This window comes from Poecile atricapillus, chromosome 12 (assembly GCF_030490865.1).
Source record: "Poecile atricapillus isolate bPoeAtr1 chromosome 12, bPoeAtr1.hap1, whole genome shotgun sequence".
NCBI classification, from domain to species: Eukaryota; Metazoa; Chordata; class Aves; order Passeriformes; family Paridae; genus Poecile; species Poecile atricapillus.
Window position 1 is genome coordinate 2,880,218 of NC_081260.1, and position 27,682 is coordinate 2,907,899.

The 27,682-nt window shown below is 39.2% G+C and overlaps 1 protein-coding gene across 8 annotated transcripts in view; it reads right to left on the reverse strand.

Moving 5' to 3' along the window:
- The window catches only part of ATRX (ATRX chromatin remodeler), a 64,680-nt gene that overhangs the window by 34,850 nt on the left and 2,148 nt on the right, over positions 1-27,682 (reverse strand). For 2 of the 8 annotated variants that reach the window (XM_058848236.1, XM_058848242.1), the window contains exons 2-10: positions 18,393-18,505; positions 15,514-15,569; positions 14,640-14,692; positions 12,950-13,074; positions 11,650-11,769; positions 8,517-8,626; positions 6,402-6,469; positions 2,627-5,562; positions 153-231 (exon numbers count right to left, since the gene is read on the reverse strand). In XM_058848236.1, coding sequence (XP_058704219.1) covers positions 153-231; positions 2,627-5,562; positions 6,402-6,469; positions 8,517-8,626; positions 11,650-11,769; positions 12,950-13,074; positions 14,640-14,692; positions 15,514-15,569; positions 18,393-18,505 — 3,660 coding nt within the window. Of the gene's footprint in view, positions 1-152; positions 232-2,626; positions 5,563-6,401; positions 6,470-8,516; positions 8,627-11,649; positions 11,770-12,949; positions 13,075-14,639; positions 14,693-15,513; positions 15,570-18,392; positions 18,506-19,030; positions 19,202-19,260; positions 19,383-21,501; positions 21,606-27,682 lie in introns of those variants that run through there. The other 6 variants (XM_058848238.1, XM_058848240.1, XM_058848241.1 and 3 more) reach the window with 6 other exon arrangements.

Sequence of the window (27,682 nt, forward strand, 5' to 3'; positions counted from 1 at the left end):
CGCGTTCACACTTGCAGGAGGCCCGTGAGCGAGTCTTTACCGGGCAGGCAGCCGTGCTTTTTACCACCTGCTTGCTCCTCCGTTGCGCCGGTTTGCGCCCATGCCTAGGGTGTGTTATAATCGTTTTTAAGTCCTTACGGAGGGTATCATACCTATTCTCAGGGTCGTCATCATCATCATCTTCCTCCTCCTCCATTGGGATAGTCCTTGCTAGAGCCTCTCCCTCATCTCCTGAAAAAAAAAGCCCAACAGAAAACACTTAATACATGTAAATCCAACGATAAACGATACATGATAGCACAATAAACAACACAACAGATCAACTGCATCTCCATCAACAATCCCCATTTAAAAACAGCTTGGTAATATCACTTTGCTACCAGTTACATGTCTCAACAAATAAAAATAAATCTAGTTTTTTCAGTCTTCCTCGCTACTACGCACAACTTGCAATTCATTCCTAATTACATACTGTGAATTTGGGATTTTACACCAAAATATAAGTGACTAAATACTCAGGAATCAGAAATAAATTTCCTAAGAAGTTATTTGCTCTTTCAGAAGCCGCACTAGTGAGTTTGTGCAAACTCAAAAGAAGGCACAAACAAATACAGGACAGAACTGCTTCCCAAGCCCATGGGTTGCCCTGCTCCCAGGGGGGAAGTACTGGAGAACACCAATCCTTCCTGTTTTTGTTTTCACACTATGAGTGTGTGTAAAGAATTGTATTTTGAGAATTCCACATGACATCAAGACCAACAGTATGAGACATGTGACAGAGAAGGAACAGCACAGTGTGAATCCTGCCCTTGAGATTTTCTGCACTCTCCTGGCTGGACTGAGGAACTGGCACATTCCCAGGTCTCTCCCTTGCTTTTTCTCTTTTTTATGTCTTGCATTCAAGCCAGACAAATCTGCTAGGTAGTGAAATCAAGAGGAAGAAATATGAATGAGCTGAGATCCCCTATTTCATAATTTCTGATTATTTTCTACCTGTGGGGACTGGACTAAAAGGCTGCAAGAGGCACACAAGGTGATCACAAAAAGTCCCTCATGTAGATAAATAAAAGAATCCTGTTGGTTAAACCAGATCCTAAGTCTCATTCAACGATCAATCTACACAGCTTATTCAGACACAGAACAGACTCCTTTATTTTATTAATTCACCTATTAAACCAAAAGCAAACTGCAGGCAAAGGCCACATTCTTCTCCTCTGAAAATACTCAAACATAGGCAGAATTTCAGAGAATCAAACAATAACCAAAGCTGAAAGAGACATCTGGACATGCTCTACTCCAGCTCCATCCTCAAAGCAAAGCTAATCCAAAATCAGGTCAGTTACTTCAGGGCCTTGGCCAGACAAGTTTTGAGCATTTCCAAGGACAAAGACTCCAGAGTTCAAGAGGGCAGCCAATTCCAAGCTTTGACCATGCTCAGTGTAAGATACTTCTTGTATCTGTATCAGTTTTCCTTGCTAAATGCTGTATCCACTGCCTCTCATCCTCTGGGCACACATCAAGCTCAGCACCTAAAACTGCCTGTGAGGTGATTTGCAGACAGGAATTCAGATGCCCTATTTTTAACATTCTGTCTCCAGTCTAAACCAAACCTCTTTTTTCTCAGTCTAACTCTCCTGTCAATCATCCCACACCACAACCTTGTTCAGTTTCTATCCTGCTATCCATCTCTCCAATAATGACCCAATCTCTCCACTGTGACCTGCAAATGAAACAGCTCCCAATGCCTCAGACACTTCTGATATACTAAAACCAACTTCCTCCTCTTGGGCCATTTCAATACCAAGTCCATGAACTGTATGTGAGCAATTCCATTTTTAAAGCATTTTTCATTGATGGCCCAGTGGTGCTGAAAACTGTGACTGAGTGCCATCAAAGGAGTTCTAATGGCTGTGGCAACAACCACATGCAAAAAAAAAAATCATTGCTATGCAAACCATGAATTATCTGCAATCTCCCCTAGCAGTGACATCACTGGGGAAAAACATTGCTAAGGCAGCACTCAAGGAAAAGCCCTACAAGTCCCAGTATTAACTGCACAGAGACACAACATATGAAAATAATAAGCAATGGCAGATCTCTAAGTAGCTGTTCTAAGCCTACACAGTTCTTGTGAGGCATAAAAATTGCTTACTTGATTTTTAATTGTATATTACAAGACCACAGGTCTCCAGAGCCACCTCCAGTGCACAGACAGGAGATGATAAATTTGAGTTCACCACATTATCTACTCCTTCCAACCAGCTTCTGCTAAATAGTCCCTGGGCAGGTGAGGCAAGGGCCAGGCTTTGGAAAGCTGGACTGCAAGGCACTTGTAAATACTGTTGTAAATACTGGAGCTTCCAAGCATCATTTTTTTTCCTCAAGGCACAAACTGCACAAACTAAAATCATGGAATCTTACAGCCACAGGATAGTTTGGCTGGAAAGGAATGTTACAACACGTGCTTCCAAATCTGCATCTGAAAACCTGACAAGCTGCAAACATTTAAATGTATAATTACCAACTGATGAGTGTTTTTTGCTTCTAGATTATTAAATGTCACCCAAACCTTACAAAATTCCTCTGTTAGTATTTTAATATGTGTACATGAACATCTTTTGCACACCTGATGACTGACAAAATCCTGCATCAGCAGACAGCATCAAGCTTTCGGTCACCGGCCTGATCTTCTGCTCATCGCTGCTTCCATCGCCTGTGGAATTCTGATCATCGTTTTCTTCTTTATCAGACGAGGAAGAAGTAGTGACAACCACCTTCTTTTTTACAACTTTCTTTTTTAAGTTGCTTTTTTTACTTTCTTTTACTGATCCTCTTTTAATCTTTTTCTTAGTGTCTTCATAAGACTCCTCATCAGAAGAGGATGAGTCATTCTGTTCTTTCTTGGAAATTTTCTTTTTGTGGCTTATTTTTTTCTTTTCTTTCGTGTCACTTCGTTTTTTACGCCTTGTGGCATCATCATCAGAACTCTCCTCTTTTTGGGGAGATTTCTCAGTATCAGAGGATAAATCAATGTGCATTCTTTTAGCTACTCTCTCTCTCAATTTCCTCTTTTCTGCAAACACGGGTTCCTTTTTAATTTTGTCGTTTTCAGAAGAATTGCTACTTCCTTTCTCTGGAGATGACTTATCAAGATCAGAGGAGGAATCATCTTGTTCTTTCTTGAAACCTTTCTTTTTCAATTTTTCAGATTTCTTTGCTTTGCTTTCTGATGCTTTTTTGTTCTTGGATCTGTCTTTCGAAGACTCCAACTTGTGCTCTTTCTTTGCCGATTTCTCAGTACTCTCAGAAGAAGAATCATCCCGTGCCTTTGTCTTTTTTGAATCCTTCTTTTTCTTAACTTCAGGACTCTCCTCTTTCTCCAGTGAAGATTTCTCAGCATCAGAAGACTCATCGCGTTTTCCCTTTGCAGATTTTTCTTTTGAGTCTCTGTTTATCTTGTCCTTAGCAGCTGACTTCTTACCCGTTTTATCTTTAGAAGAGTGATTAATTTCCTTCTCTGGAGACTTCTCAGCATCATCATCTTCAGAAGATTTACCTCTCTTCTTCTTCAGATTTACCTTTCTCTTACTGCTTGCTTTTTTCCTCTGCTCCTCTTCAGAGGAATCATAACTATCATCTTTTTGTGTGTGTTTTTTCTTTGATTTTTTTGCAGCCTCAATTTTACTCAACATTTTTATCTCTTTTTCCAGCTCGGAATCATAGTTTGAAGAATCAGAGTAGTTTTGTCGTTTCTTCTTAGCAGCAGCAGCATTTTTAGCTGATTTGCCTCTTTTAGCATCTAAATCTGAACCGGAACTGGAACTTTTCCTTTTTCGTTTCCCATTTTCATCTTTTACTGGTGGACTCTTTTGAAAATCCGAAGTGTTTTGATTCTTTTCTGGCGCTTCATTGTTGCTTTCACTGTCTGAGGAGCTGCGACTCATCATCCCAGCTTCTTTCAGGACAGCTGGCAACTCATCAGAGTCTGAGCTGTGATCTAAGTCATATGGCTTTTGGGATTTGTTAGGACTGGGACCATCAGCAGTGCTGTCAGAAGAATTTCTTTTATCGCTTTTCCTCCTGGGTTGCTTGGATGGTTTCTTCTTCTGTTTTTCATTGCTCGTGTCATTGCTGTCCTCTTCTGAGTTGGATGTCAGGGGGCTGATGTCCGTGGGGCGCCTCAGCGGGGTGGTCTTGACGCGCGGTGACCTCCGGAGATCCGAGTCCTCCACGGGCACAGCGTCATTCTCCGTGGAGGGCTCGCTGCCAGCACTGTGGTTTTGTTTTACAGAATCACAGTTTGCTGCCCCAGCTTGAGATTCATCAACGTCTTTACCTGCATCGTCTTCAGACGCATCAATGCCTTTAGATGCATCAACGTCTTTATTGTCCTTTTCTAGGCTGTTGTCTTGATCTTCAGCTTTAACTGCAGACTCTGAAAGGGAAACTGGAGTCAATTTTACAACCAGTTCTTTTGTTCCTTTAGCCGACGACTTTGACTTGCTACCACCTTTGGTATCTTTCACAGGAGTGTTTAATTTTGCATTTGAATTTGAATTCTCATGATCTGTTGCTGTGTTTCCACTGTCCTGCTCATCCGATGGCATCTGAATCTCCATGGCAGATTCCAGAGTCTCAAAAATATCTTCAGGAACGGACGAGGGGATGGACACGATATCCATGTCTAAAGCCTCTGTACTGTTTGGCTCATACTGCGGTTCTTCATTTCTGCCAGACTTTTTCTCTTCCCCAGGAGCTGCCTTGTTATCTGTCTGTTCCACTGAGGGAACACTTTGATCCATGGGCTCATTGTCAGGTCGCTCCGACACAACTTCTTTCTGTGTCTGTGTGGTGTCATCCTCTTTTAATGCCACATGCTCCTTTCCTTCATCTTTTTTCACCTCATTTTTTTCTGATCTAACCTCGGTTTTTTTCTCTTTGGTATTTTTATCTTTGATTTTAACATTCAGTGCTTGAATCTCCAGGTTCAAGCCTTCTTCTAGTGACAGATGAGCTTTTTTCATGTCACTCAGCACAGATTTAAAAGCTTTCAGCTGGCACAGTTGCACAGTTGGGCTTATTTCTACATTTTCTGCAGCGTTTTTCAAAAAGCTTACAAAGCTAGAATTCAGATTTGTTGTAGTTTCAATCAGTTTTTTTGTTTTCTTAAGCAAGTCCTTTGGCACCATTAGTGCTTTATAAGAATATGTTAGTGAACCTGAATATAAATTATCTAATTTTTTTTCTTCCCCATTACAATTTGCATTATTTCTCTTTGGAGAAAACTTGACTGTGTGGTCATATATTTTACTTTTTTCATTTTCAACTTTCATCTTTTTTTTGTTTTGTTGAAGTAACTGTTCTAAATTTTCAAAGACACTGTCACATGCAGTAACCAAGTCCAACAAAGGCTCTGGATGGCAAATATAGCAGTGCCACTGATTATTTTCATCCAGGATAGTCGAGAGCTCTTTTCGGCCCAGGTTGCGCAAAATGCACTTTTTACAGAAGGCGTTATGGCAGAAGTCACAGCAAATCAAATTTCCACCTTCAGCACACCACCTGCAATGAGATTGAGAAAGGTAAGAGTTTTGTCTCCTCATCATCAAGGTGATACATTATTAAGTTCACATATTTAAAAATTTAGGTGCTAAACAGATATCCATTACTTGAAACTGTTACTAAAAGCATGTCTGAAAAGCTCAGTGGAGAACTGCAAAGTCAGAAAATTCATGTATTAGATTAACAGCTCACAAAGCTGAAATGATCAGTAATTTTCAAACACAATTTCAGGATTGATTTCTTTAAAGAAGAGAAGAAAATTAATTAAATTATATTTTCCCGGTTTCTCCTGTAAATTTGTGATTTATTTTACAGTAAAATTAATAAGGTTCAGTCTTTCTAGCCTTAACTCATGCATTGCTACTGCAGTACATGAAGACTGAAAAGTGGTGGACAATAAGCTCATAGAAACCACAATAGACTGCACAATTTTGACTGAATTACACATTTAGATATTTGACATAAGGACAGAGAAGTGCTTTGGTATTTCAAAAGTGGGAGATGCATCTGGAGAACTGAGTTTCTCTGGTTCATGAAGTTTAGAATGTCAGATTTTATCCCCATCTTTAAGGTGTTAGGAAGGTGGCATGTTATTTAGTTAAAAAAGTGGTATCTTACAAGTGCTTGTTATTAGATTTCTTTATAAAATATTTTCCTGTTCATTACTAAAACAGCAATCAGCTAAAAAAAACCTGGGGTTGAGAATTTCTTGGTGACAAATAATTGTTGATTCAGATCTTATGTACTTGTCTTTATTCATCAATAATATCATAATTGCAATAAAAAAGATCCCCAAACCAGTAGAGCTGTGGGTGTTACTTTAGTTTTTGTACACTTACCTACACTGTTCATCCATCCCATCTGAATCACGACTGATGTCATCACTCATGTAATACTTGTAGCAAGTCTGTAAAGAAAGAGAGAGAACAAGGAATTCTTTATTAAATCTCAACTGGGCTTCAGCAATTCATTAGATTTCAGCATGCATTAGAAGCAAACCAGTAAAAGCAGCAGCTGCAAGATCTTCCACATTCTAAGCCTTTTACATTTGTTTTAATCTAAAAAACATCTTTCATGGTCCCAAACCATGACTTATTTAGATGGCTCAAGGTTTGTTGGAAAATTAAACACTCTTTTGTTTGATGGCTGCATATTTGTGTATTTTAGAACATCAGCTGAATGCTTCTCTCCAGTCTGAATGTTTCTTCCATCTATTTCCTATGTAAATCAACACCACATCCTTCCTGACACAATTAATCCCACAAAAATTACAATTTTCAGCTGGATGCTCCTTATGTTACCATGTGATGCCATAAGGCTTTAGATTAAAACATCTTCAGCATTTATCAAGATGTTAACATCCAAGAATTCCATTTCCAGGTGCAAACAAAGCATCTTCATTTGAAAATTTGGTAATGGTAAGAAAAAAAATACAAATTATTCAGCTAGGAGTATTGATGGCTTCAGCTACTGAATTGATGACACCAAATTCTGAAGGTTTGGTGTCATTTTTTTCCCAGCTGTTACTGAAAAACGTTCTCCCAGACTTGTACCTCTACTTTGAACAGGCATTTATACAATTCAGAATGCAGAAGAGGCTTCATCACCTGAATTGACAATGATGATGCCCCATTATCTGGAACAGACTCACAGCTGTTCAACTAAACTATCCAAACAACCAAAATCAACATAAAAGCCCAGTAAAATTTGATGTTTTGACACTTGATGGAACATTTACAATCAAAGGAAAATAGCTTCTCAGGTCTGGTACTTTTACCTAAGTAGGAGAAAAATAAGGGCAGGACTTGGCACAGAAATAATGGAAGAACTTGAAATGAGTGGCTTCCATTCCTCCCTCTCACATTCACATAAGGCCATGTTCAATTAAGTAAAAATAGAGAAAATCAAGGGAAACATCCCTTGATGTAACTCATGTAGCAGAACTCCCAATCAAGAGCTGCTGTTGAGCCCAACACCCTGACCAGGTTATAAAAATGAGCAAGGTCACTGGTCACACTGCAGGAACATGGCTGTGCAAGGCCAGGAACAAGAGCTGGGACTCCAGTGGAGACGGGAAAAGGTCACCTTGTGAGCTGATTTTTGTAAAGCACATTTTGTAAAAGAAACAAGCCAGAATGCAGAGAAGAGCCAGCACACCAGACTAGATGGGCATGGCTGACTTTGTCAGCTGAGTATGTCACAATAATGAGAAACTGGGAAGAAGGAAGAGGAAAAGCAGGGAAATGTTACATGTACATTATAACACAAAACCCTATCTCTATCTTTAGCAATATCTTTATAAATACAAAATCTCCACCACTACAGAAATATGCAAGAGAGATCTCTGCAGCTCTTTGAAAATTAACAGATACCTCCACAGCAGGAGGCAGGGACATTTCCTTCCTGTCCCACCTCTTCCCTCTGCAGCCAAATCAGGGCCTGTGTGGAGCCACCAGGAAGCCACACAGCTGAAAACTCAGATCATGGACTAGACCAGCATTGCAAAGCTGCCATAAAATAAAACGGTCCAGGAGCTGGCAGAAACAGAGATGGCTTTGAAGCTGCTTTTCTGCTCCTTATTTCAGTGCTGTTTTACATGGATTGCTTTACCAGGAAATGCAGACTTGAATCCGTTCTTAAAATACATTACGAGTAGGCAGAAACTTCAGACAGATCATTTAACATTAAAAATTCACTAAGATTATACCCTTAAAGCTGTAAAACTAAATAACAAAGAAACCACCACCAGTTTAACTGGGATATAAGAAAAAAGGAACATAAAGCTGTAAGTATATTTGCTTTTTTCCCCCCTCCTTTTAGTTTCCTTAATTGTAACAGCTAATGACTGAAAACTTTACTGACTAATGAACAAGAATTACCCCCACAAAAACCCCACCCAAACCAATTAATATGACATTTTGAAACAAAACCAAACAGAACTGTTTACCACATACCTTACAAATAAGCACTTTCAGTGTAGGGTGTCTATAGATTGAATCCTTTTGAAAATGGTTCACCTGCTGCCCACAAGCTGTACAGCTCACAATTCCATGGAGTCCTTCTTCTATGGAGAGGATTAGAAAGCACACATTAATTGTTTTCATCCTTATTTAAGAAATCTGTATATATCTATTGCATTTTCTTCCAATATTCTAGCCTGTCAGGTTTTTTATAGGCCTTTACTTCTGCACCACCCAGCACCAGAGAAATCTTTCTGCAACCATTTGCTGTTTTAAGACTGAATTTCCCCCTGATTTCTTTGCTGCACTTGGGGTCAAGGCACAATTCTTTTCCTTTGAGAGATTTAAGTTGGGTTAACTGGTCATCTCATGAAAACACACCTAAATTAGAGTCATCACTAAAATTCTTTCAGAGCAGCTCTGATATACTGGACAACGTTCCCCATTTAATCTTTGTTCAACAAATGAACATAAATTGCCAGTGCAATTCATATGCGTCTTATGGCATTTCTTTCACATACAGTTTTACTTTCTCACAGAAAACTGTTCCAGAAAACACAAGTAATCCTTGCAGTAGTGACTGAAAAACCTTTTCTCACATTTTGCTCCCTTCTCAGTGGTGGTTTTTGGGTTTTTCTGACACTACAGGTTTGCAGTGATCCACATGTTCTCCCCATGTTGCTGATTGCTCCCATGGTGTGTGCACCACTCTGCTGCTGCAGCCACATTTGCCAGCCCTCCAATTCCCTTTAGAAGGGGTGAACTTAGACCTGGCAGGCTTACTCCATGCCAGGTTCTTAATTAATACTTGGAGACCTTTTCATTTTCAACAGCAGAAAAAGGAAAAATCATTTGTGAAAGTTCTGCTGTTCCAAAAGCCCAATTTGGCATCAAGCAGATACAGGTTTGGTAAGAGATCACTGAACTGTGACTTGTCCCTTTGCTGTCATGCTCAGTGATTAAGTCAATGAGGAAATGAATACAAACAGTTGAATTTAATACTAACAATCTGAGTACAGACTCTGTATTTTTTCTATTTTTAATGAAAATATCACTACCCCAGAATCAGATCCAAGCTCCAACACCAGCATGTTAAGGAACTGAATGAACATGCTCAAGACACAGTACAAGCTCCCAGCAATCTGCTGCTGAAGCACAGCCTCAGATGGCTCAGGGGGCAGTGAAACAGCTGATCCATGCTCCTAATTCAGTGAAATTCTGAAAGCTGGATGTGTTTGCACCCTCCAGCTATTCCTGACTGCACGTCCTACAGAGCCTCTGGACCTGCAAGCCCCTCTCAGGAGCTCCAAACCAGCTCAAAGGCCGGGTTCAAACGCTGCTGTGACCGTGGATGAACACACCCATCCCATCACACTCCTTGGGAAAGAATCCCACATTCTGCATTGCAGAACCTAAGACAGCAGCATAGAATCCAAGCCTGGCACACACCACAGTCCTTAAACTGCTGCAGGAATCACTGAGGGGCCGAGCCAACCCAGGGAGAACATGATATTCCCTGCCAAGCCCTGAGCCACTTCCCTGTTTTCCACAACCAAGGTGAAGCACTATGGCCTCCTTCCTCAAACCTGCAAGCTGGCACCAGGAAAAGAGAATTTATGAGGAAAACCTTTGTAAACCAGGTTACTACTACAAATGATGATGATCCAAAGAAATTAAACTACTACTATTTTGTTAATACTAAGAAAATACTTGGTTAAAAACAATCCTAACTGAATTTCTTAGCAAAAATACAACCACAACCATGCTGTAGACACAAAACTTGAAAATAATGGCACAATGCCTCTTACAGTCTTAGATAAGAGCATCTGGTTGCTAGAAAAGCCAGAGATCTGCTTCTACCACTATTTCTAATATACACAGGTCACATAATTTCCACTAGAAATGTAAATATTATTTATATATATATATATATATATATATATATATATATATATATATAAAAAAGCCTGCAAATTCCCTAAGGATGGAGATTAAAAAAGCTGGAAGGGCAGGTAATACAAACTGTCCTGGGGATGCAGACACAGGCCACAAAACTCAAGCACAAGTGTCTTATCTTTTTAACACTGTACCCCTGGAAAGTTCTGTTGGACCATATAAAGAATTGTTATAAACACAAATGGAGAAAGCATTCTTATATGAACAGGACATCTTGCATGTATAAAACAGAACCAACTTCCAAAGTTTGTAATTTAGAGAAAACATCAATGCTCAAAATGTCACAGACACCACAGGAGCCCAGGTGTATGCACAAGCACATTTATTTCCACACAGTCACATCTCACTCCCCTTCACCCACAACACTCAAGAAATTACTTTAAAAGAGAGCAAGGATCTCCAATGATACAGTGGCAAGGAGAAAGAGTGTGTGCAAGAGCTGTTTGTATGACTATCCTGGCTACTGCTGGAGATGTGTGAGCTAAAATATTGCCAGTAGGGTTAACAAAAATATCTATTGTCTTATTGGCTACATTATACATAATCCTCCCTCCTCTCCTTTGCTTTTGGGGAAGAAAAAAAAAAAAGGGAGAGAAATTAATTTCTGTTAGTATTACAATCTACCTAACTTCTCAGTTTTAGCAGCAGTTATGGAAAATCAGCTGACACAGCAGCTTTTCAAAGGCAATTCTTAGAAGGGCCCACTGGTAGGGAATTTCCCACAATTTCAAAGCAAAACAAAAAAGTCTTTATATTGTTTGAGGCTTTAGGATTTTTTCTTAGCTCACTGATGGATAATCTGCCCATACATGTCTCTGCTCAAACATGGTTGCTTGTGAATGTTCCTGTATCAACGGTGTTCCAATTCCTTTAAAAAAGGAATGCTTGTAACATCTGATTGCAACCAAGCAACTGCACCTAATGAAGCATCCTATACCTACTGAAAATAAGGAATTTAATGGGAACTAATCTTAGCTTTCACTGCTGCATTGCAGGAGCAGCAATGGAGGCTAATTTCTGCCTGCTAAAATCCCTAATGAACAGAAAGCCAGAAGAGTGGAGGTATTTTTAGGATAATTTATCAGAAATATGGACAATTTTCAGATGTACCAAATGTGGTCATAAGCAACAATTTAAACCCGTTTCAGTAGATGTTTTAAACTGTATTTACCTCCACGCTTTTTGGGAGCTTCAGGTTTCATTTTAACGGTATTTCTGCTTCTAAATTCAGGCCCTTTAAAATCATCTTTGTCTTCATTCAGCACTGGCTCAGGCTGTACAACCACTGTACCTAGAATAATTTTATTTAGAAATTGGAAACCATTACACATCCAAGTGAAGTGCAAAAGTTCTGATTAATAAAGCCAACCAAAATAAAATAAAATATGCAATCTGTTGACTAAAACTCAACAAAGTTTTGAATGCACAGATGTTAAAAAAAAAAACAAAAAACGAAACAAAACCAACACCACATATTTCAAATTACGTCTGTGTTGCAGCTGTAGGACAGAAACCAAGGACTGAATGGGCTGGGGAGCAAATTCTGCTCTTTCTGCTCTGCTGTGGCACGTGCAGGACAGGACTGTCACACTGCTGGGGGGTGTAGGACAGGAATGTGCTACCAATAAAGGACATCACTTAAATCCCTCAAAACCCCTTTTTCTCTCTTTGACTCCTTCTATTCAGTTTCCCTCATCTTCATTTATTTCAGCTTATGAAATAAACTAAAAAGCAATAGAATAAAACATGCTTTGTCTTTAACAAGATTCAAAATCTGACATTTTCATTTAAACAAAGTACTAATCAAAATTAAGTGAAGGAAAGAACACATCTTTCCTATTTAAGAGCCCAGTTTTGTTGTGAGGACACTGAAAATAATCTAATATTCTGAAAAAATAATTTTAGAGTGACTGCTCTTAATACTGCTCCTCGCACAATGAACAGCTGCAGTTTTTCCTGTAACTTTCATAGGTAAAAAATGGAGGAGATTAATCCAACTCACACTGCAGCTAAGAGCAGAGGAGTGTAGGCCTACAATATTAACTGTGTCTAAAAGGTGCTTAAAATAGATCAAATAATGGCATTTTCCCCCCAGAGTTAGTTTTGCTTTTGTTGATCTAATTGCTAATAACCTCAAAGACAGAACAGTAAAATAAGACCTCCAAGTGACAAAGCTTGAGACTCCTGCAAAACAACAGAAAAATTTCCCATTTTGTGATGGTTTTATACAGATGTCAGCAGGCTTTTGAAATTAAGTCACCAGCATATCTGTGTGCACCCACAGATTAAAATCTGCTGGGTTCCAAACTGAAAGTGCTCAGGTTCCTCTTTTTTGTGGACAGAAAACCAACAGGACCTTCAAGAGGCATTTACTGATACATGTGCATTCTAGTGAATTATTTATGCTGCATCATAAACTTGGCTAATTTGCTGAATTCAGGAACCAAAAAAAAAAACCAGACATGACCTACCTTTAGGCAAGCTTTGCATATCTACATCATTCTCTGAGTTCTCATTTGAAATATCTTCATTTACAGTTTCATCTATGATTTGTTCATCATCGGACCCAACATATTTTGTTACAACTGTAGGTTTCCTGCACAGACAGAAGAAAAACCCATGCTCTGACAAATAGTACAAACTGCAATTCAGGCAAGCTTTGCAGGCAAAACACCATATGAACTTTGCAAAACTAAGTTATTTTTAAATTAATTAAAGACATTATGAGTTGGGATGCTCCAAGTTATTACCACACAATTTTAAGATAATTCTCTGGTTTGTAAGAGGATTTTTCCCCTCCCATGTGAAACAGAGGTATATACTAATAAAATCTTTTTATTGTAAAATCGAGGTTTGATGTATTTTTAAGAAAGTCAAAATTCCAGGAAAAAAGTCTAAATGATACACAAGTGAATGTCTGCTCATGAATTTTTCCATAGTTCAGGTTTAAGAGGCAGCACAAAGAGAACATACTGATATTAGCAAATTACAAAAAACATCTTGGCAGAAGAGATGCTTGCAAGAAAATGAAAGAAATACAAAAAGAAATTAAAAAGCCAACCACTGAACAAAAGGATCAGCTGACAGAATTCCACACAAACAATTTAAAACTGAATCCATGAAAATGAATGAATTTACTATGTCAGGATGGGGAGAAAATAATACAAAATATGAAGCAAATTTTTCAGTAGTCTGAAGGCAATGCATGAACTACTGCAGGATACTGGTTTTGTCAATATAAGGTACAGTATGATAAATGGATGAAAACCCCTTTGGTGATAAGACAGGAAGCAAAAAGCAGAACTAAAAAAGTATATAAATAAAAAGAGTTCAGAAGGACACTGGATTCAAAAGATGAGGGAGAAACTAAAGCCAAATACAAAACCACACTTGCAAATATAGCATCAAGACAAACAAAAAGGAGACTGAAGAATATTAATTCCAACAGACATGATAAAATAAAGCAACTTGGATAAAAAGGAGAGTGAAAAGAGACTTCTAAAAACAGCAACAATGCACTATGCAATGCAACAGCACTATGGCTGCTGTTGAAAGCTCAACTCCCTGCACAGTTCACTGAGATTCAATAAAAATCACAGAGGACAGAATTTGAGTGAGCATCAGCTGAGAGCAGATGAGGAAGAGTTTGACTGGACTGAGTCTGCTTTTACTTGGGACACAAATAATTTGTAGGTTCAAGCAACTGGGAAACAATTCACTCCATATTTTTTTAGATGAGGGAAAAAGGATTAAGCAGGGATACAGCAAATGGCAGTTTCTGCACAGGACAACGCAACAGCACAGTCTGATGCTGCACTCTCCCAACAGTCAGGCACATAAAGCCTTTTTTTCCTGTATGACCCAAATTACATTTTTGGAAGAATCCTACATGTACAAGACTCAAGGAACTCTTGTACAAACTCTTTTGTCCTGAAGATATGGGACAATCTTATCATTGTAAATAATAACCAAGCTTGAGCATCTTAACCTTTCATCCTGAGAAATAGTTTGGATTTTAAATGTACTATAAGGCATTTGTTTTACCAGCACTCCATGGATTTTTACCGGTGTGGACCTAAAATATTTGACGCAGTGCACCCACTTTTCTATAGCTTCTCACACCCAGAAAGTTATTTATTTGTTATCATTTTCCAAACCAACCTTTTGGAACGGGATGATCCTAAGGATTTGGTTCTTTCTGAAGAACTACTTCCCTAGAAACAAGAACAAAATGTAAAAATCAACATTTACATCCAAGGTAACTGTCGAAGAACAGTTTTCTTGCATTAACTAGAAACAATTCAAATCACCAGTGCCCTTACAAAAAAATAATTTTAAAAGAGCAGCAGGAAAAACAGTAACTACAACTGACAGTTTCAACAGTCATGCCAGCTCAGTTAAACTGAATCTCTGGAGTTTCAGGTCCGAAGTCAGCAGCTCACACAGGGCTGGGAATGTTCTTCTTGCTATGTGAAGAAACCATCCCCTTTTCCAACACACCCTTCCAGAGGGCTCTGGCACTCAGGAGGAGCAGCAGCCACGAACTGCCAGCAGAACAGACTCTTGTATGTGGCTCATGTGCCAGAAAGCACTGGCTGCCTTCAGAGCAAAACTGATTTTTTCAATGGTTTTTGCACTCAGATCACAACTAGGTCTGGGCAGTTGAAAATACCTGAATTTACAGCAGTAAAGGCAAACTAAGGCAAGACACTGGCACTTGTGTTTTCTCTACAATGTTAAGACCTTGTCTACCAGAATGTTTCCAATAGGAGAACAGATAGAAGTAAGAAATACCACACGAAAAATTTCTGCTCAGTTTAACATAGGTCCATTTTTATTTTTTTTTAAAGGAAGTGTATTTGTCTAAAGAACAATCAAGTACCTATTGTTATCTGAGTAACAGGGTGAAGAGGGAGGACATTAATGGGTGCTTCTGACAGTATTATTGAAGCATTTATTGTAAAAGCAACAGAGTGATCTCAGCCACTGTGCACCAGACGTGCAACTAGAATTCAAAAGCATTTTTTATTCCTACCTCGTCCTTGTTGTTCTCCATTGAGGCTGGGCTTCCTTTAGGTTCTCTACTTTTACCTATGGAGACAAATTAAAGGAGTCCATTGAAATGCAAGGAACATCAGAAGTTCTTCACACTGCACATCACAGCATTGTTTATGTTTCACCAGCTTGGATAGAGGTAACTGACTTCCACAGATGTAATAATATCATTAGTGCATTTCTGCTGATCTCTAAGAATTTCCTACAAGTATTTTCTCTCACACATCTTGACATAAGAAACAAAATATTAAATCTGGGATCACGGAACCACAGACAAAAATCCCATTTGATCCAAGTTCTGATGATAATTCCTGTTTCTCAAGCTTGGGAAGTGTAGAATATAAAGCCTAAAGACCTGCAACCTATTGGCACCTGCTCCAATCCACCAGTCCTGGAAATGGAAGGGAAAGTTTGGAGTTCAGTGATTGAATGACTCATGTATGAAGTTGCTCCAAAAGTTTAGGAACAGCAGGATTTTAACAGATGCTACTGAGAAGGAAGTATAATTACAGGATACTTATCAGGATTATTAGCCTTATACAGGATTATGTGACACTTATCACATTAAAAATGTGATTTTAACAGAAGACTACTAGCACGACAACTTTTTTATCCTTAAACTTCAGTTTTGGGGAGAACCAAACAATTTACTTCTATACTTTGAAAAAACTGAATCACTTAGAGAATTCAATGTTGGATATTTGACCTCTGCAGAACTGAGTAAATTGCAGGGAAAATCATCCAGCCATTTCCACATGTGAAGGAAGAAACACAAAATGGAAGCAGACAGTGTTTTTGGCCTTTATAAATACCTGAAGCTTCTCCTCTAGAATAACAGGCATTCCCTATTGTGAGGGAGAAACGTGAGATATGGAAGGAGGGTAATATTTCTGCTGCAGCTTGGATACTGCCCACATTCTACCCTTGACCAACTTTGCCTGAGTGATAAACCCATGGAAAATACCAGCTTGGAGAGCTTGGCAGAGCTTCCCCTGCTCTGGCAGCCCCAGTGTGTGCAGACTCTGCACTCAGACTGGCAGCCTGATGCACATGTGCTATTCCAAAGGCAGCTGAACACGCTGCAGTGCCAGTTTCTCCGTGTGCCCACCGAAGCAGCCTGAGTGCTGCAGCCAGTGCTGGCCTGGCTGCTCCTGCCCAGCCACTCCAGGGCTATCAGGGAGCAGAGCTTCCCCTGGGATTGCTGCTCCACTCTTGGAACAAGAGCAGGCAGGCTGGCTCTCGATTCTCCTGCTGGCAGCCATGCAGTGGAAAAGAGGGAGACATCCAGCTCCAGTGCAGAGGAGATAAAGAACATTATTAAGGCTATAAAGCAAATATTGCTTCCTGTTTTAACTGACTTCTGTGTGTGGCAGGGACAAAAGTTTAGGGTATGAAGTAATATCAGCTAATACCCAACTGATTTCTGACATCCAGCCTCCCTGGGCCACGTTTAACCACCTTTATCATCATCTCCCTCCTCACAACACAACACTACCCAATAGCTCACATACCCTCCAAATTCTGGAACAAAATAAGATCCATTACTAAACAAATCTGATTTGGCCCCAGTCACATCAACTTCTGCTTGTAATGAGCACCCTCTGGATTAAAGAAAAAAAAAAAGCAAGCAAGTTGCTAAAGACATTTTCATTATGCATAGAACATTGGGATGAGAAGGAAATTTGCACAGTAAATTCCTAATATTAAAGTGTTTAATCCTGACTCTTCAACTCTAGTATGTTCTTCTAGACCTCTAAACCAACACAACAATATGCTATGAATTTGCAAGTGTATCCATTTCAAAGACAATCTGTGTTTTATGGCAAAGAAACAAATGCTAATTTTTAACTACAGAGGAAGAAGAGAAGATTTCTTTTTCCCCGTGTGCTCCTCAGCATAATTTCACTTTGAGATGCATCTACATCAGTTTATTTTACTGTTCTACTGAAGCACCACATAAGTAGTTTCTTTCTCCTGTGCTAACAGTTCTGTTTGATGCTGACATGAGGAGGTGAATGCTACAGGCAGCAGACTCCTTCTCTAAAGAAAATATTAAAAGATAAAAACTACAAGCCAGAAAACCCATGGAAGACATTACTTAAGACAACTGGAGTTTGAAAATAAATTCTGTAATACAGCCAGCACACTCTTCTCCTGCAGTCTACCACATCAACACAGCTTTTAGCTCATTAATCAGTAGAGATTGAAAGGCTTTGCACCTGTATCCAGTCCAAGTTCACCTAAGAAACAAATTTAACCAGTTAAATTTGGAAACAGATTTTATTTAGTACTGACATGAAATGATTTCACTTGTAATCACTGTCATGGAAGTATTTAAATTTCCTTACCTATTTCTAACTTGGAAGTAAAAATTTCCAATATCAATTCTGACCTAGTGTAGGCCTCTAGTTTTTTAAAAAGTATTATTTTCTTTTCAAATGTTTCCAGATTATATGTAGAAATCTTTTTCAAATTACTAAGGAAACATAATCTCCAGAACTTCTTCCACACCTACAAGGACTGCAAAAGCATTACCACAGCAGAAAAAACAAGATGCTGCATTTATAATTTCAGAAACACTGAACAAGGAACTCCTAGCACAGCAAGTACCTGTGTGTTTGATATCTCATGTTTCAGAGAAGGGAAATTATCAGAAGATTAGATTTTTTTCACCTTTAGAAAGATTCAGAACTGAAATAAATATTGTATCAAAGGCCTATTGTGTATTTATCAAGCTATCACCACTTAAGACTTGGTATAATTATCCCAGTGAAGTGTGATATAGTGAAATAACAACATCAAGTTACTTGGCTTTTGAATCACATATACATTGAAAATGAACATAAAATGTCTTTTTACCTATACTTTTGTTTTTAGATAATGCTGGAGGAGAGTTTGCGTCCTCAGATTCTTCTGATGAGTGAGCCAAGAAGTCATGGAGTTTCTGTACCAATGTATTCAACTTGCTTTCACTGTTAAAATACAATACTCAGAGTTACTTACACATCTCACTCCAATTTATCAAGCTTGAAAGCTTATGTTTAATCTCAATACACATCCACATGAGATTTAAACATTTGTTTCTGCATGAGTATATCAGAGCAAATAAAAAGCACATAATTTTTCTAAATACTGAGTGAAATAGTAGGTGTAGCCTTATTGACACAAAAGCATAAAGTCTATTTTAAATCATTTTCATTGTTTACAATTATTGACAAAATTTAGGAAGTCTGAGTGGTGATGCTGCTATGACATGAAGACAGCAAAAATTTAATATTCTGCTTGTCAGAAGCCAGATAGGTAAGAATAATCTTTATTACCAAAAATGTCACCTTTGAGATATAAACCACTAGAACTAACAGAAGAGTTTCACCTGCAAACTTCAAAACAAACAGGTCCACTGAATATGACAGTGAATAGTTAAATGAATATGACAGGTCCACTGAATATGAAAATTTGCTGATGCAAAACTTCTATTAAATCTACCATCTACATACATGCTGTGTGGTGGTAATTTTGTCAAGAAACAACCATGCAGGACCAGATCATTCCTTGATCTGTTTGAATGCTGATGATTAACTCATAAAAAACAATCCTCTGGCAACTTTCATTAGACACTTTTAGACCTCAGGAACAATCTGGAGTACATTTACTGATTACAGTAAAAAACAACAGCCTGATGCCAGGCTTGCCTTAGAAAGCTGTAATATATACATATCTACATAACCTCTACGTTACTCCCTGGCATTATACATGGTTTAGTTCTCCCAAAACTCCTACAACTTTCCAGGACAAGGCTTTTCCAGCTGCCCTGACCCAGGCCAAGGGTGTTCAGCCCCTGTTCAGAAGTGCCACTGAGCTGTTTGCTCCCTCCCCTCCTTATCAGCCCTCTGGAATCTGCAGCTGATCTGTCCTGACTCACCACCCCTTATCTGCCGCTCCAGATGCTTTTCCAACTCCTGACCTGCCCTATCCCCAGCAGAAGTGAGCCTAGATGAAGGATAAAGGCTTTCCACCCTTCCCACTGTTTGTTTTCCCATAAATTTCAAAATAGTCTTCTAACAGCAAGAAGAAATTACATTTTCTGTGCCTGTTTTATTGGTCATAAGAACTTTTGAATATTCAACCTGAGCAGCCACCTTTACCATCACTACTATTTCTCTGAACACATCAATTTATTAACTTCTGACTTTCAATTTGTTATTGCTTAAAAAAAACCAACTCTCATTTTATCAGAAGGATGTGCAGGTGAGTGCTCTCTTGAGCTGAGTGAATATCCCCACATCAGTGCCAGTGACTATTCCAACCAATGAAAATAACCACATAAAACAGCATAAACCATCCATTAAAAAAAAAAAAAATCATCTGCAATTTCTTTAGATCTCCTGAGGTACTCAAAATAAAACAAAACAGCACTTTACAATGAAAAGATTTTCTGCATGAGTGAAGGGCACTTTTCTTTTGAGACTACATATGTACCATCAATCACTGGAGCAAGTCTGAAAGAGCAGAACAAAGCTCTTTAACTCTCAAGAGTACCTTAAAATTTTTCTCTCAATCTGTCCAAAAGTCTTTCCCTCTAATTACTGGACTCATGCTGCTACATAACTGCCAGTTCCCTAATCTTGGGCTTCCCTTTTTCTCATGGATGGAAGGCATACTTGGAAAACATTACAGAAGATGATAATGGTACACTGCAGTCTTAACAGCTTGCATGCTCTCCTTTAGAAGGGAGATTTAATGACAATTTACTCACATTAAGTGAAAAAAACCCTAGAGTTCTTCAGAATTATTTTATAGTAAAAGCATATAAAGAGATTTTATATGCATTCCAGATGGTCTGAAGAAATAAAGCACATTTAGAAAGGCCACAAGAAAGTACATTTTTGGTAGTAAAAACAACGACAAAAAAGCCACATGTGGAATTCTGCTCATTTAGTTTATAAATAACTTGTTTTGGTAACAGCATTTAAGAAAGAAAATGGGAGCTATAGATGAGTTCAGTATTGTTTTATTGTTGTCAATACAGAATGAATTCAGAATAGTATGCATGTGTCTTTGTGACTAATACTTGAAACATTATCTACTACCATTCATTAACTCTTATCCTAACTAATGTAAAATTATCATTTTCAGAGCAAAATGTTCTTGCTGACAACCAATCAAAAAAGATGATATACAAACTAATACTAAAAAGCCTTCTCAACTTGCTTTTTCTCTTGATTATGCATTACTTTGTACCATAAGCTTTGTTAAGGTATACCAGGTCAAATCTAAGTAAAGGTGTTACACTTCATATACTTCACTAGAGAGAAATGTTAATTTAGGGCAATGCTTTATCTGGTTCTATACAAAAGTGATTTTATGTCATTCATTTATACTTGAGAATAATCTATTATTTTTATTTAAAGCTTCTGCTGCAAAATGCTTATTCTTTGCAGTACAGGCCCAATCACTATTAAACTGATCAGCCTATAAGCATATGGTTTTTAATAAACATACAAGCCTAAAAATACAGAACCATCTCTGAAGCACTACTGAGGCAAACAGGCTCCTCTACACTTACAGTCCCCACACTATTTATTAGTGGTTTCACACTTGAGTTTTCTAAGCAAACGGCTTCCCCACACACTGTAGAGCTATTTCAACACTGTTCAGCCTAATTAAAACAGGACTGAAGGAGAAGGTGCCCTGCTATTATTGGTTTGGCCATGAACCTGATTTGTGACCTTGGGAGCTACCTTGGAACGTACCATTCCTTACCTACATTCAGAGCAAGCACTGTTAAAGCAAACAATAAATGTCTGGCCCTAACAGAATAACAAAACATCCAGAGCAGGCAAATTACCTATAAATGAGTCCACAAATAATTAGAATAAATACAGAGCTAGAAAGCTTGTGTCCTAATCTAGACATAACACACTTCATTCCAACTGGCTGCTGAGTGCTGTTCCCTGGATGTTCTTACCTGTACCAGGTTTGTGTGGCCAGGTTCTGGTAGTGGGAGGCTACAGGGGTGACAAACCTCTGTGCAGAGATGCCCAAAGCTTCCTCCATGTCCAGCTGAGCCAACACCAGCCTGCTCCAAGAGGGACACGCTGCTGGCCAAGGCTGAGCCCATCAGCAGTGCCCCTAGTGCCTCTGGGATTATTATTTGGGAAAAGAAAAAACCTGCTGCAAAACAGCAGCTGGGAGTGAGGAGCAAGCATGTGACAGTAACAACCCTGCAGCCACTGAGGCCAGGGGAGGAGACACAGGTGAGGCACATGAGGGTCAGAGGAGAGATCCACCTGTAGAGATCCACCTGCAGCCCGTGGTGGGGCCACAGGGGAGCAGAGACGCAGCTGCAGCCCATGGAGGACCCCACGCCTGCTCAGGGTGATGCCCGAAGGAGGCTGCGAGCCCAGGGGAACCCTCTGCTGCAGCAGCCCCTCCCTGAACGCTGTGGGATGGGAAAGGACCACACTGGAGCAGCTCAGGAAGAACTGCAGCCCATGGGAAGGACCCACATGGGAGAAGTCCATGGAGAACCATCTCCCATGGGAGAGACCCCACACTGGAGCAGGGAAGGAACGTGATGAGCTGAACTACAGCCCCCATTCCCATCCCCCTGCACTGCTCATCAGGAGGAGGCAGAGAATCAAGTAAAGTTAAACCTAGGAGAAAAGGAAGGGATGGGTAGAAAGTATTCTAATATTGGGGATTTATTTCTCATTACCCTACTCTGATTTGATGGGCAATAAATTAAGCTGATTTCCCCAGGCAGAGTCTGTTTTGCCCGTGATGGCAATTGCTGGATGATGTCCCTGTCCTTATCTCAACCTGAACTTTTCATTGTCCTCTCCCTCCCCTGCCCAGCTGAGCAGGGGCAGTGACACGGTGGGTACCCACCACGATCTCACCCCCTGTGCCAGCTGATGACTGTGCTTCTTAAAAGCAAATCACATCACCTTGGATAAATACAATTTCAACAAACAGTTTTCATTTGGATCCAAGCTGTCACACATTCACATAATTATATTTCTTCTGAAGGCATGTGAACTGATGAAAATTCAAAACCAGGGCAGTGGAAGGAGCAGCACTGACCACTTCAGCAGCAAACCCAGGAGACATTAGACTGTCCTCTGAAACTGCACTGAAAACCTTGTTATTGCACTCAGTTTCTATTTGTTTTCTTCAGACACTTTAAAAGTGGAAGTGGGGAATGTCCCAGTTATTGTCAACATCTGGAACAATAATTTGAAAGTGCATTTTCTTTAAACAAACACCTACCAACTATTACTCTAAACAAATGTCCCTCATCTGCATTTCAAGTGGCTCCTGAAAATTGTACAGGAGTCCTCTCCAGCTTTTATCTATCCCAATGTTTACAAATATGCTTTTTTCAACCATATGCCTTCCCTAAGTTCAACACTTGTCTAAGATTTTTCTATGTTTAAACTTTAAAAATAGTTCAAGCCACAAGTTTTTTAAATTCATGTTTACAGGTGTTTCAAATACAGTCTCAGTCATTTTTCACTTTTGAAATGGAAATGCTGCAGAACAAGTATTAAGCAGACAAAATGAAACAATCCTTAGGAGAAATAATTAAAGAAAAATAAAACCAGTTGTACTTTTAAACTGTAGATTGCCATCCTCTGCTTCAGACTGCATCGCTGTGTGAACAGCAGAAATCCAACAACCCACAGCAAAACTCTCAATATTTTATTTAGGATGGGGGGAAGAGAGACTAGTCCTAAACCTTGATATAATCAGGCCAGTATTCTGTCACCTGCAAATCTTCATAAAAGCTTTTCCTAATGAGAAGGAAGAAAGTTAGAATTAGCCCAATTCAAAGGTTTCAGTTACAAGGGTAGAGCCTGCATTGTTGTTTCACATAAAACATGTCAATATTGTGGCTGAACACACATGAATGAAATAGCTTAAAGCTGTGGGAAAGAGGATAAAACCTCCAGTAGGAGTTGTTTTATTTTCTTATCCCAATTAAAATAAGAGAGTGACCACCCCACACCTGCAATGTCGTAAGAAACCTACTTCTGTCAGAAAAAATACAAAACCAGAAAATAAAATCAGCTGACCATTATATTACTTGAACAAGTAAAATATGGTTTTATAATGGTGGAGAAACAGAGCACTTCATCACAGTGCTTGATTTTTAACTCAACAATGATTTTCTGCAGGCAAAAGCAACATGACACTCAACAAGTCCTAGATCAGATTCATATTTTGGACCTTACTTATATTGAATTCTGCCAAACCAAGTGAGGTTTTACACTCAGGATTCACACAATCTGTTTGTGTTGGCATGAAGCAGCTCTACTGGCCAAGGACACAAACCCTCACACCCTGCACACACTTGATGCCATCCACTCTGAGTCCTCTCCTTTCTCTTCCACTCCACACCAGGGATCTTTGGAGATCCCTAAGTCCAATCCCCAGCAGAAGCAGAGACAGGTACAGGAGGTCACCCAGGACAATGTCCAAGCCAGGTTCCAAGTGACTCCATGAATGGAGGCCCCACAATCTTTCTGGGTGAGCTGCTCGTGTTTTTATCACAGTACTGCACTTGTCTTGTGCTTAGGAGGAATTGTACCACAATGACCTGACAAGATCAGATAATACCTGAGCACCAAAGCTCTGAAACACTCTCTGAAAAGAGATACTCTCTGGAAAGAGATGGAAGCATCCAGCACTTCATAAGAGATTCTGAACCTAACACTTTGTTAACACACACTCACTTTTTTACTTTGTTTAGAACTGACTTTTAATCCATGGGGGCTTAATCAAGTGATACCTGGTACAGTTGAAGATGCTTGATGATGTGGGTGAAGTAATTTTGGAGCTTAAATACGGCATAACAGGTTCAGACAAGTAAACAATTATCTTCCTCCAGACACACAAGGGAAATGAGAAAGTAACAGTTCAAAGTCACTAAGAGACCCTTTATTTGGTTCAAGGAAGATTACACAATTTCTTTCTGTTGACATGGTGTGAGTTATCACACTTCATTCACTAAGAAGTGAAAAAAAACCCCTTTGTTTTTAACTTGTTTCTTTGATGGGATCTTAAAAAAACCCAAACAAGCAACATTATCACAAATCCACAATGCAAAAGTAAGACAAACAATCTCACTGCTAAGGTTGGTTTCAATGCCACACTGAAGTGTAACTTCAATGGTGAAATACCCTGCAAGCTGAAAAAAGACTGAAGCTGCCACTTGAAAATCTAAACATTTTCACCCTTATGGGACAAAAATCATGCAAAGTGCACACCTTACTCTGCTGATTCAGGAAAGGAAGCTCAGTCTAGCACACATAACACACAACCAAGCTGTATTTAAAATGTCTGAACACACTCTGTGAGAAGGGAAGGAAGGACCCCATGACCAAGAGCATCAGGGACCTCTAACTCTAAAAATGCCTTTTGCTTCATTTGCCTGCTGCTCCCTGGAGCTGATCACAGGTTCTCAAACCTCCTTCAGTACCAACTCTGCTGAGAATCAAAGCCTGGCCCTTCAACTCTCCCACATACCCCTGACCACAGCTGCCACAGCTCATCCAAAGGCTGTAGCTCATCCAAAGCACAGGTTTTCATTTTACAGATAAAGGCCATCTCAGTCTCAAATTTATTGCCTATTTTTTAGCTTTGCTTTACATGACAGATGCATCTACCCAACAAAGCTTCTAGCTTAAACCCATTAAAACCTTCAGTTGGATCCACTCAGATAAAAATTTCTACAACTATGCAGATTTTGGACTTGCAAATAAACTGCTTCAATGGCACTACAGCTGACACTGGTCAGCAACCTGTGTCATCAAGTTCTTGACTTTTTCAAGGTTTCACTCCTAACAAAAAAACAAAACAAAAGAAAACAAAACAAACCACCAACACTAATCAATCCATCACCCACCCTGAGTGACAACTACATTTCATCACAGGCTATGAAAGCTTTATGCTCTTCCTTCAGTAAATAAATCAGGACACTTCACCTCTTTTAAAGTCAACATAAAACCTTCCATTTCATTTGCCACTGAATTTCTACAATTTCTTCTTCCTCCTGCTGCCACACCAAGGGAACAACCTGCCACTGACCCATCCATGAACTCCTTCATGTTTCCAAATCACCTGCAGGCACGAGCTGAGCTCCAGCTATACAAAATGTGATTTCATGAGGTTCAGCACTATCCTTAGGCTTTCCCTTTATAAAAGACACTTCTGGTAATTCAGTTTAAAATGCACTTTCTCACAGGCCACAGACATTTGTTTTTATGATGAACACAGCACATTTTAGCATTACTTTGATATTTTCTTTTGGTGACGTACAGGCACATAAAAAGCATTCTCTTTTCCACCCTTCAAGCAGAGGGTACAAGGAGTTAGACTGTAACAGAACTGAGACTTTCAAATTCACACAATGTTAAGGTCACCCTGTTGCAGACTTTGTATTAAACACCCCTCTAACACACCAAATTGTTTCCCAGAAAATGAAGATACCTTCAGTTAAGCCCTGTAAAGACCCTGATACAAAGCTTGAGAAGCCATAACAGAAAGTATTGTACAAAACCAGAAATAACAAAGTCTCTACAGTAAGTTCCTCTCCCAGAGAAATTCATTTAAGTGCTGCAGATATTGGTTCTGGGGCACACCTGGCACTGAAGATGACACAGTTTTGCTCTTCTTCAGGAAGAACCAAAGAATCTACCTATGCTCATTCCAGAACAGTGTGGAAGACAGAGAACTTTCACTGTCCCTTTAGGGAATACAGAAGATTGGTGTTGACTTACTTCCAATTATATCATTGTGGCATCAAGTAACACACCTCAAACAACCCTGCAATATCACTCAGAACAAAGACATTCAACTGACTCAAAAATGCAGACAATTTAATGAAAACTTTAAAATCAAATTACCAATATTACAATATGAGGTAAAAAGCCTGCATTAAAAAACCCCAAGAACGAAGCCTATTTTGTCAACTTTAAAAAAACACCCCCTACATTCACTGACTACCAGATAGTTCAAGTGAGAAAGATTCAAAACTTGTTTTCCTATTGCTGTGCTTATTTTGTACAATGTATGAACTGGTAGAAACAGGTTAGGTCACTATGATAAAGATTCCTCTCCTTAAAAAGGAAAGCACAAGGAAAAAAAAAAAAGTTTTTGGGGCAAAAGTTTTTGATGCCTCTTTATAAATATTTACAGAGGCAGCACTTTTTAAAAGTTTCTTAGGAGGTTACTCCAGTTTTCATCATTCTAAATTTCTCATTTGGGACATGGAAGGCCCCTAGGATCTTAATATTAAATAAAAGTATTCTTGTAACAGAAGCTTAAAACTTCTCTGGGAACATACTAGTATTGATTGATGATTTTCCTCTGAAACACTGCAAGACAATCTACCACAAGTACTGGGAATAGATTTTCCATCCAAATTCAGTTTTTTGCACATCTTCCCAATAATTCTAACAGCGATCCCCCAGTCCTTTATTTCTGCACACCTCTGACATGGACAAAACTGCAGAGAGCAGAGAATGAAGTGACAGGAACGCAGGCAGCTGACAGCCAACAGCACTTGTGGGAAATGGGAACAAAAGAGGAAGACCGGGTGTGCTTTTGTTTTTCATTTCCTTCTCTCCAACTCCATTTTTAAGAAGAACTGGACAGAAATAAGGGAAAGCCCGTGCAATGTCCAGTGCCATGTGTGACACTGCAGTGCTAAGCCCAGCCCTTCACACATCTTGTCAAGTACAAACTGCTCAAGATGAGCTCTGCACGGGATGGGAATTTTAACAAACATTTAAACTGAATGAGAACTGAGCTCATGAACAGAAGGAAAGTTTGGAGCACCAAGAAATCATTATGTCTATTTACTTAAAAGCAGTTTGTCTGTCACAGGGCTGCTTACTCTGTGGGCAGATCCCACCCAAAGACTGCACACAATATCAGATCTACTCTGTCAATGCTTTTTGACCTTCAAAATAACAAATAATCTGAAATAATCCTTATCTGTCTGCAAGTAATCTAAGAACTGCAAGGAAAATGTATGAGCTTCCATATCCTCTTCCTCCAAAGCAGCCCCTTGCTAGTAACACTAATTGTGGCAGTAATAATAACATAAGATTATGGAATGAAGTTAATTACAACCCCTGAAT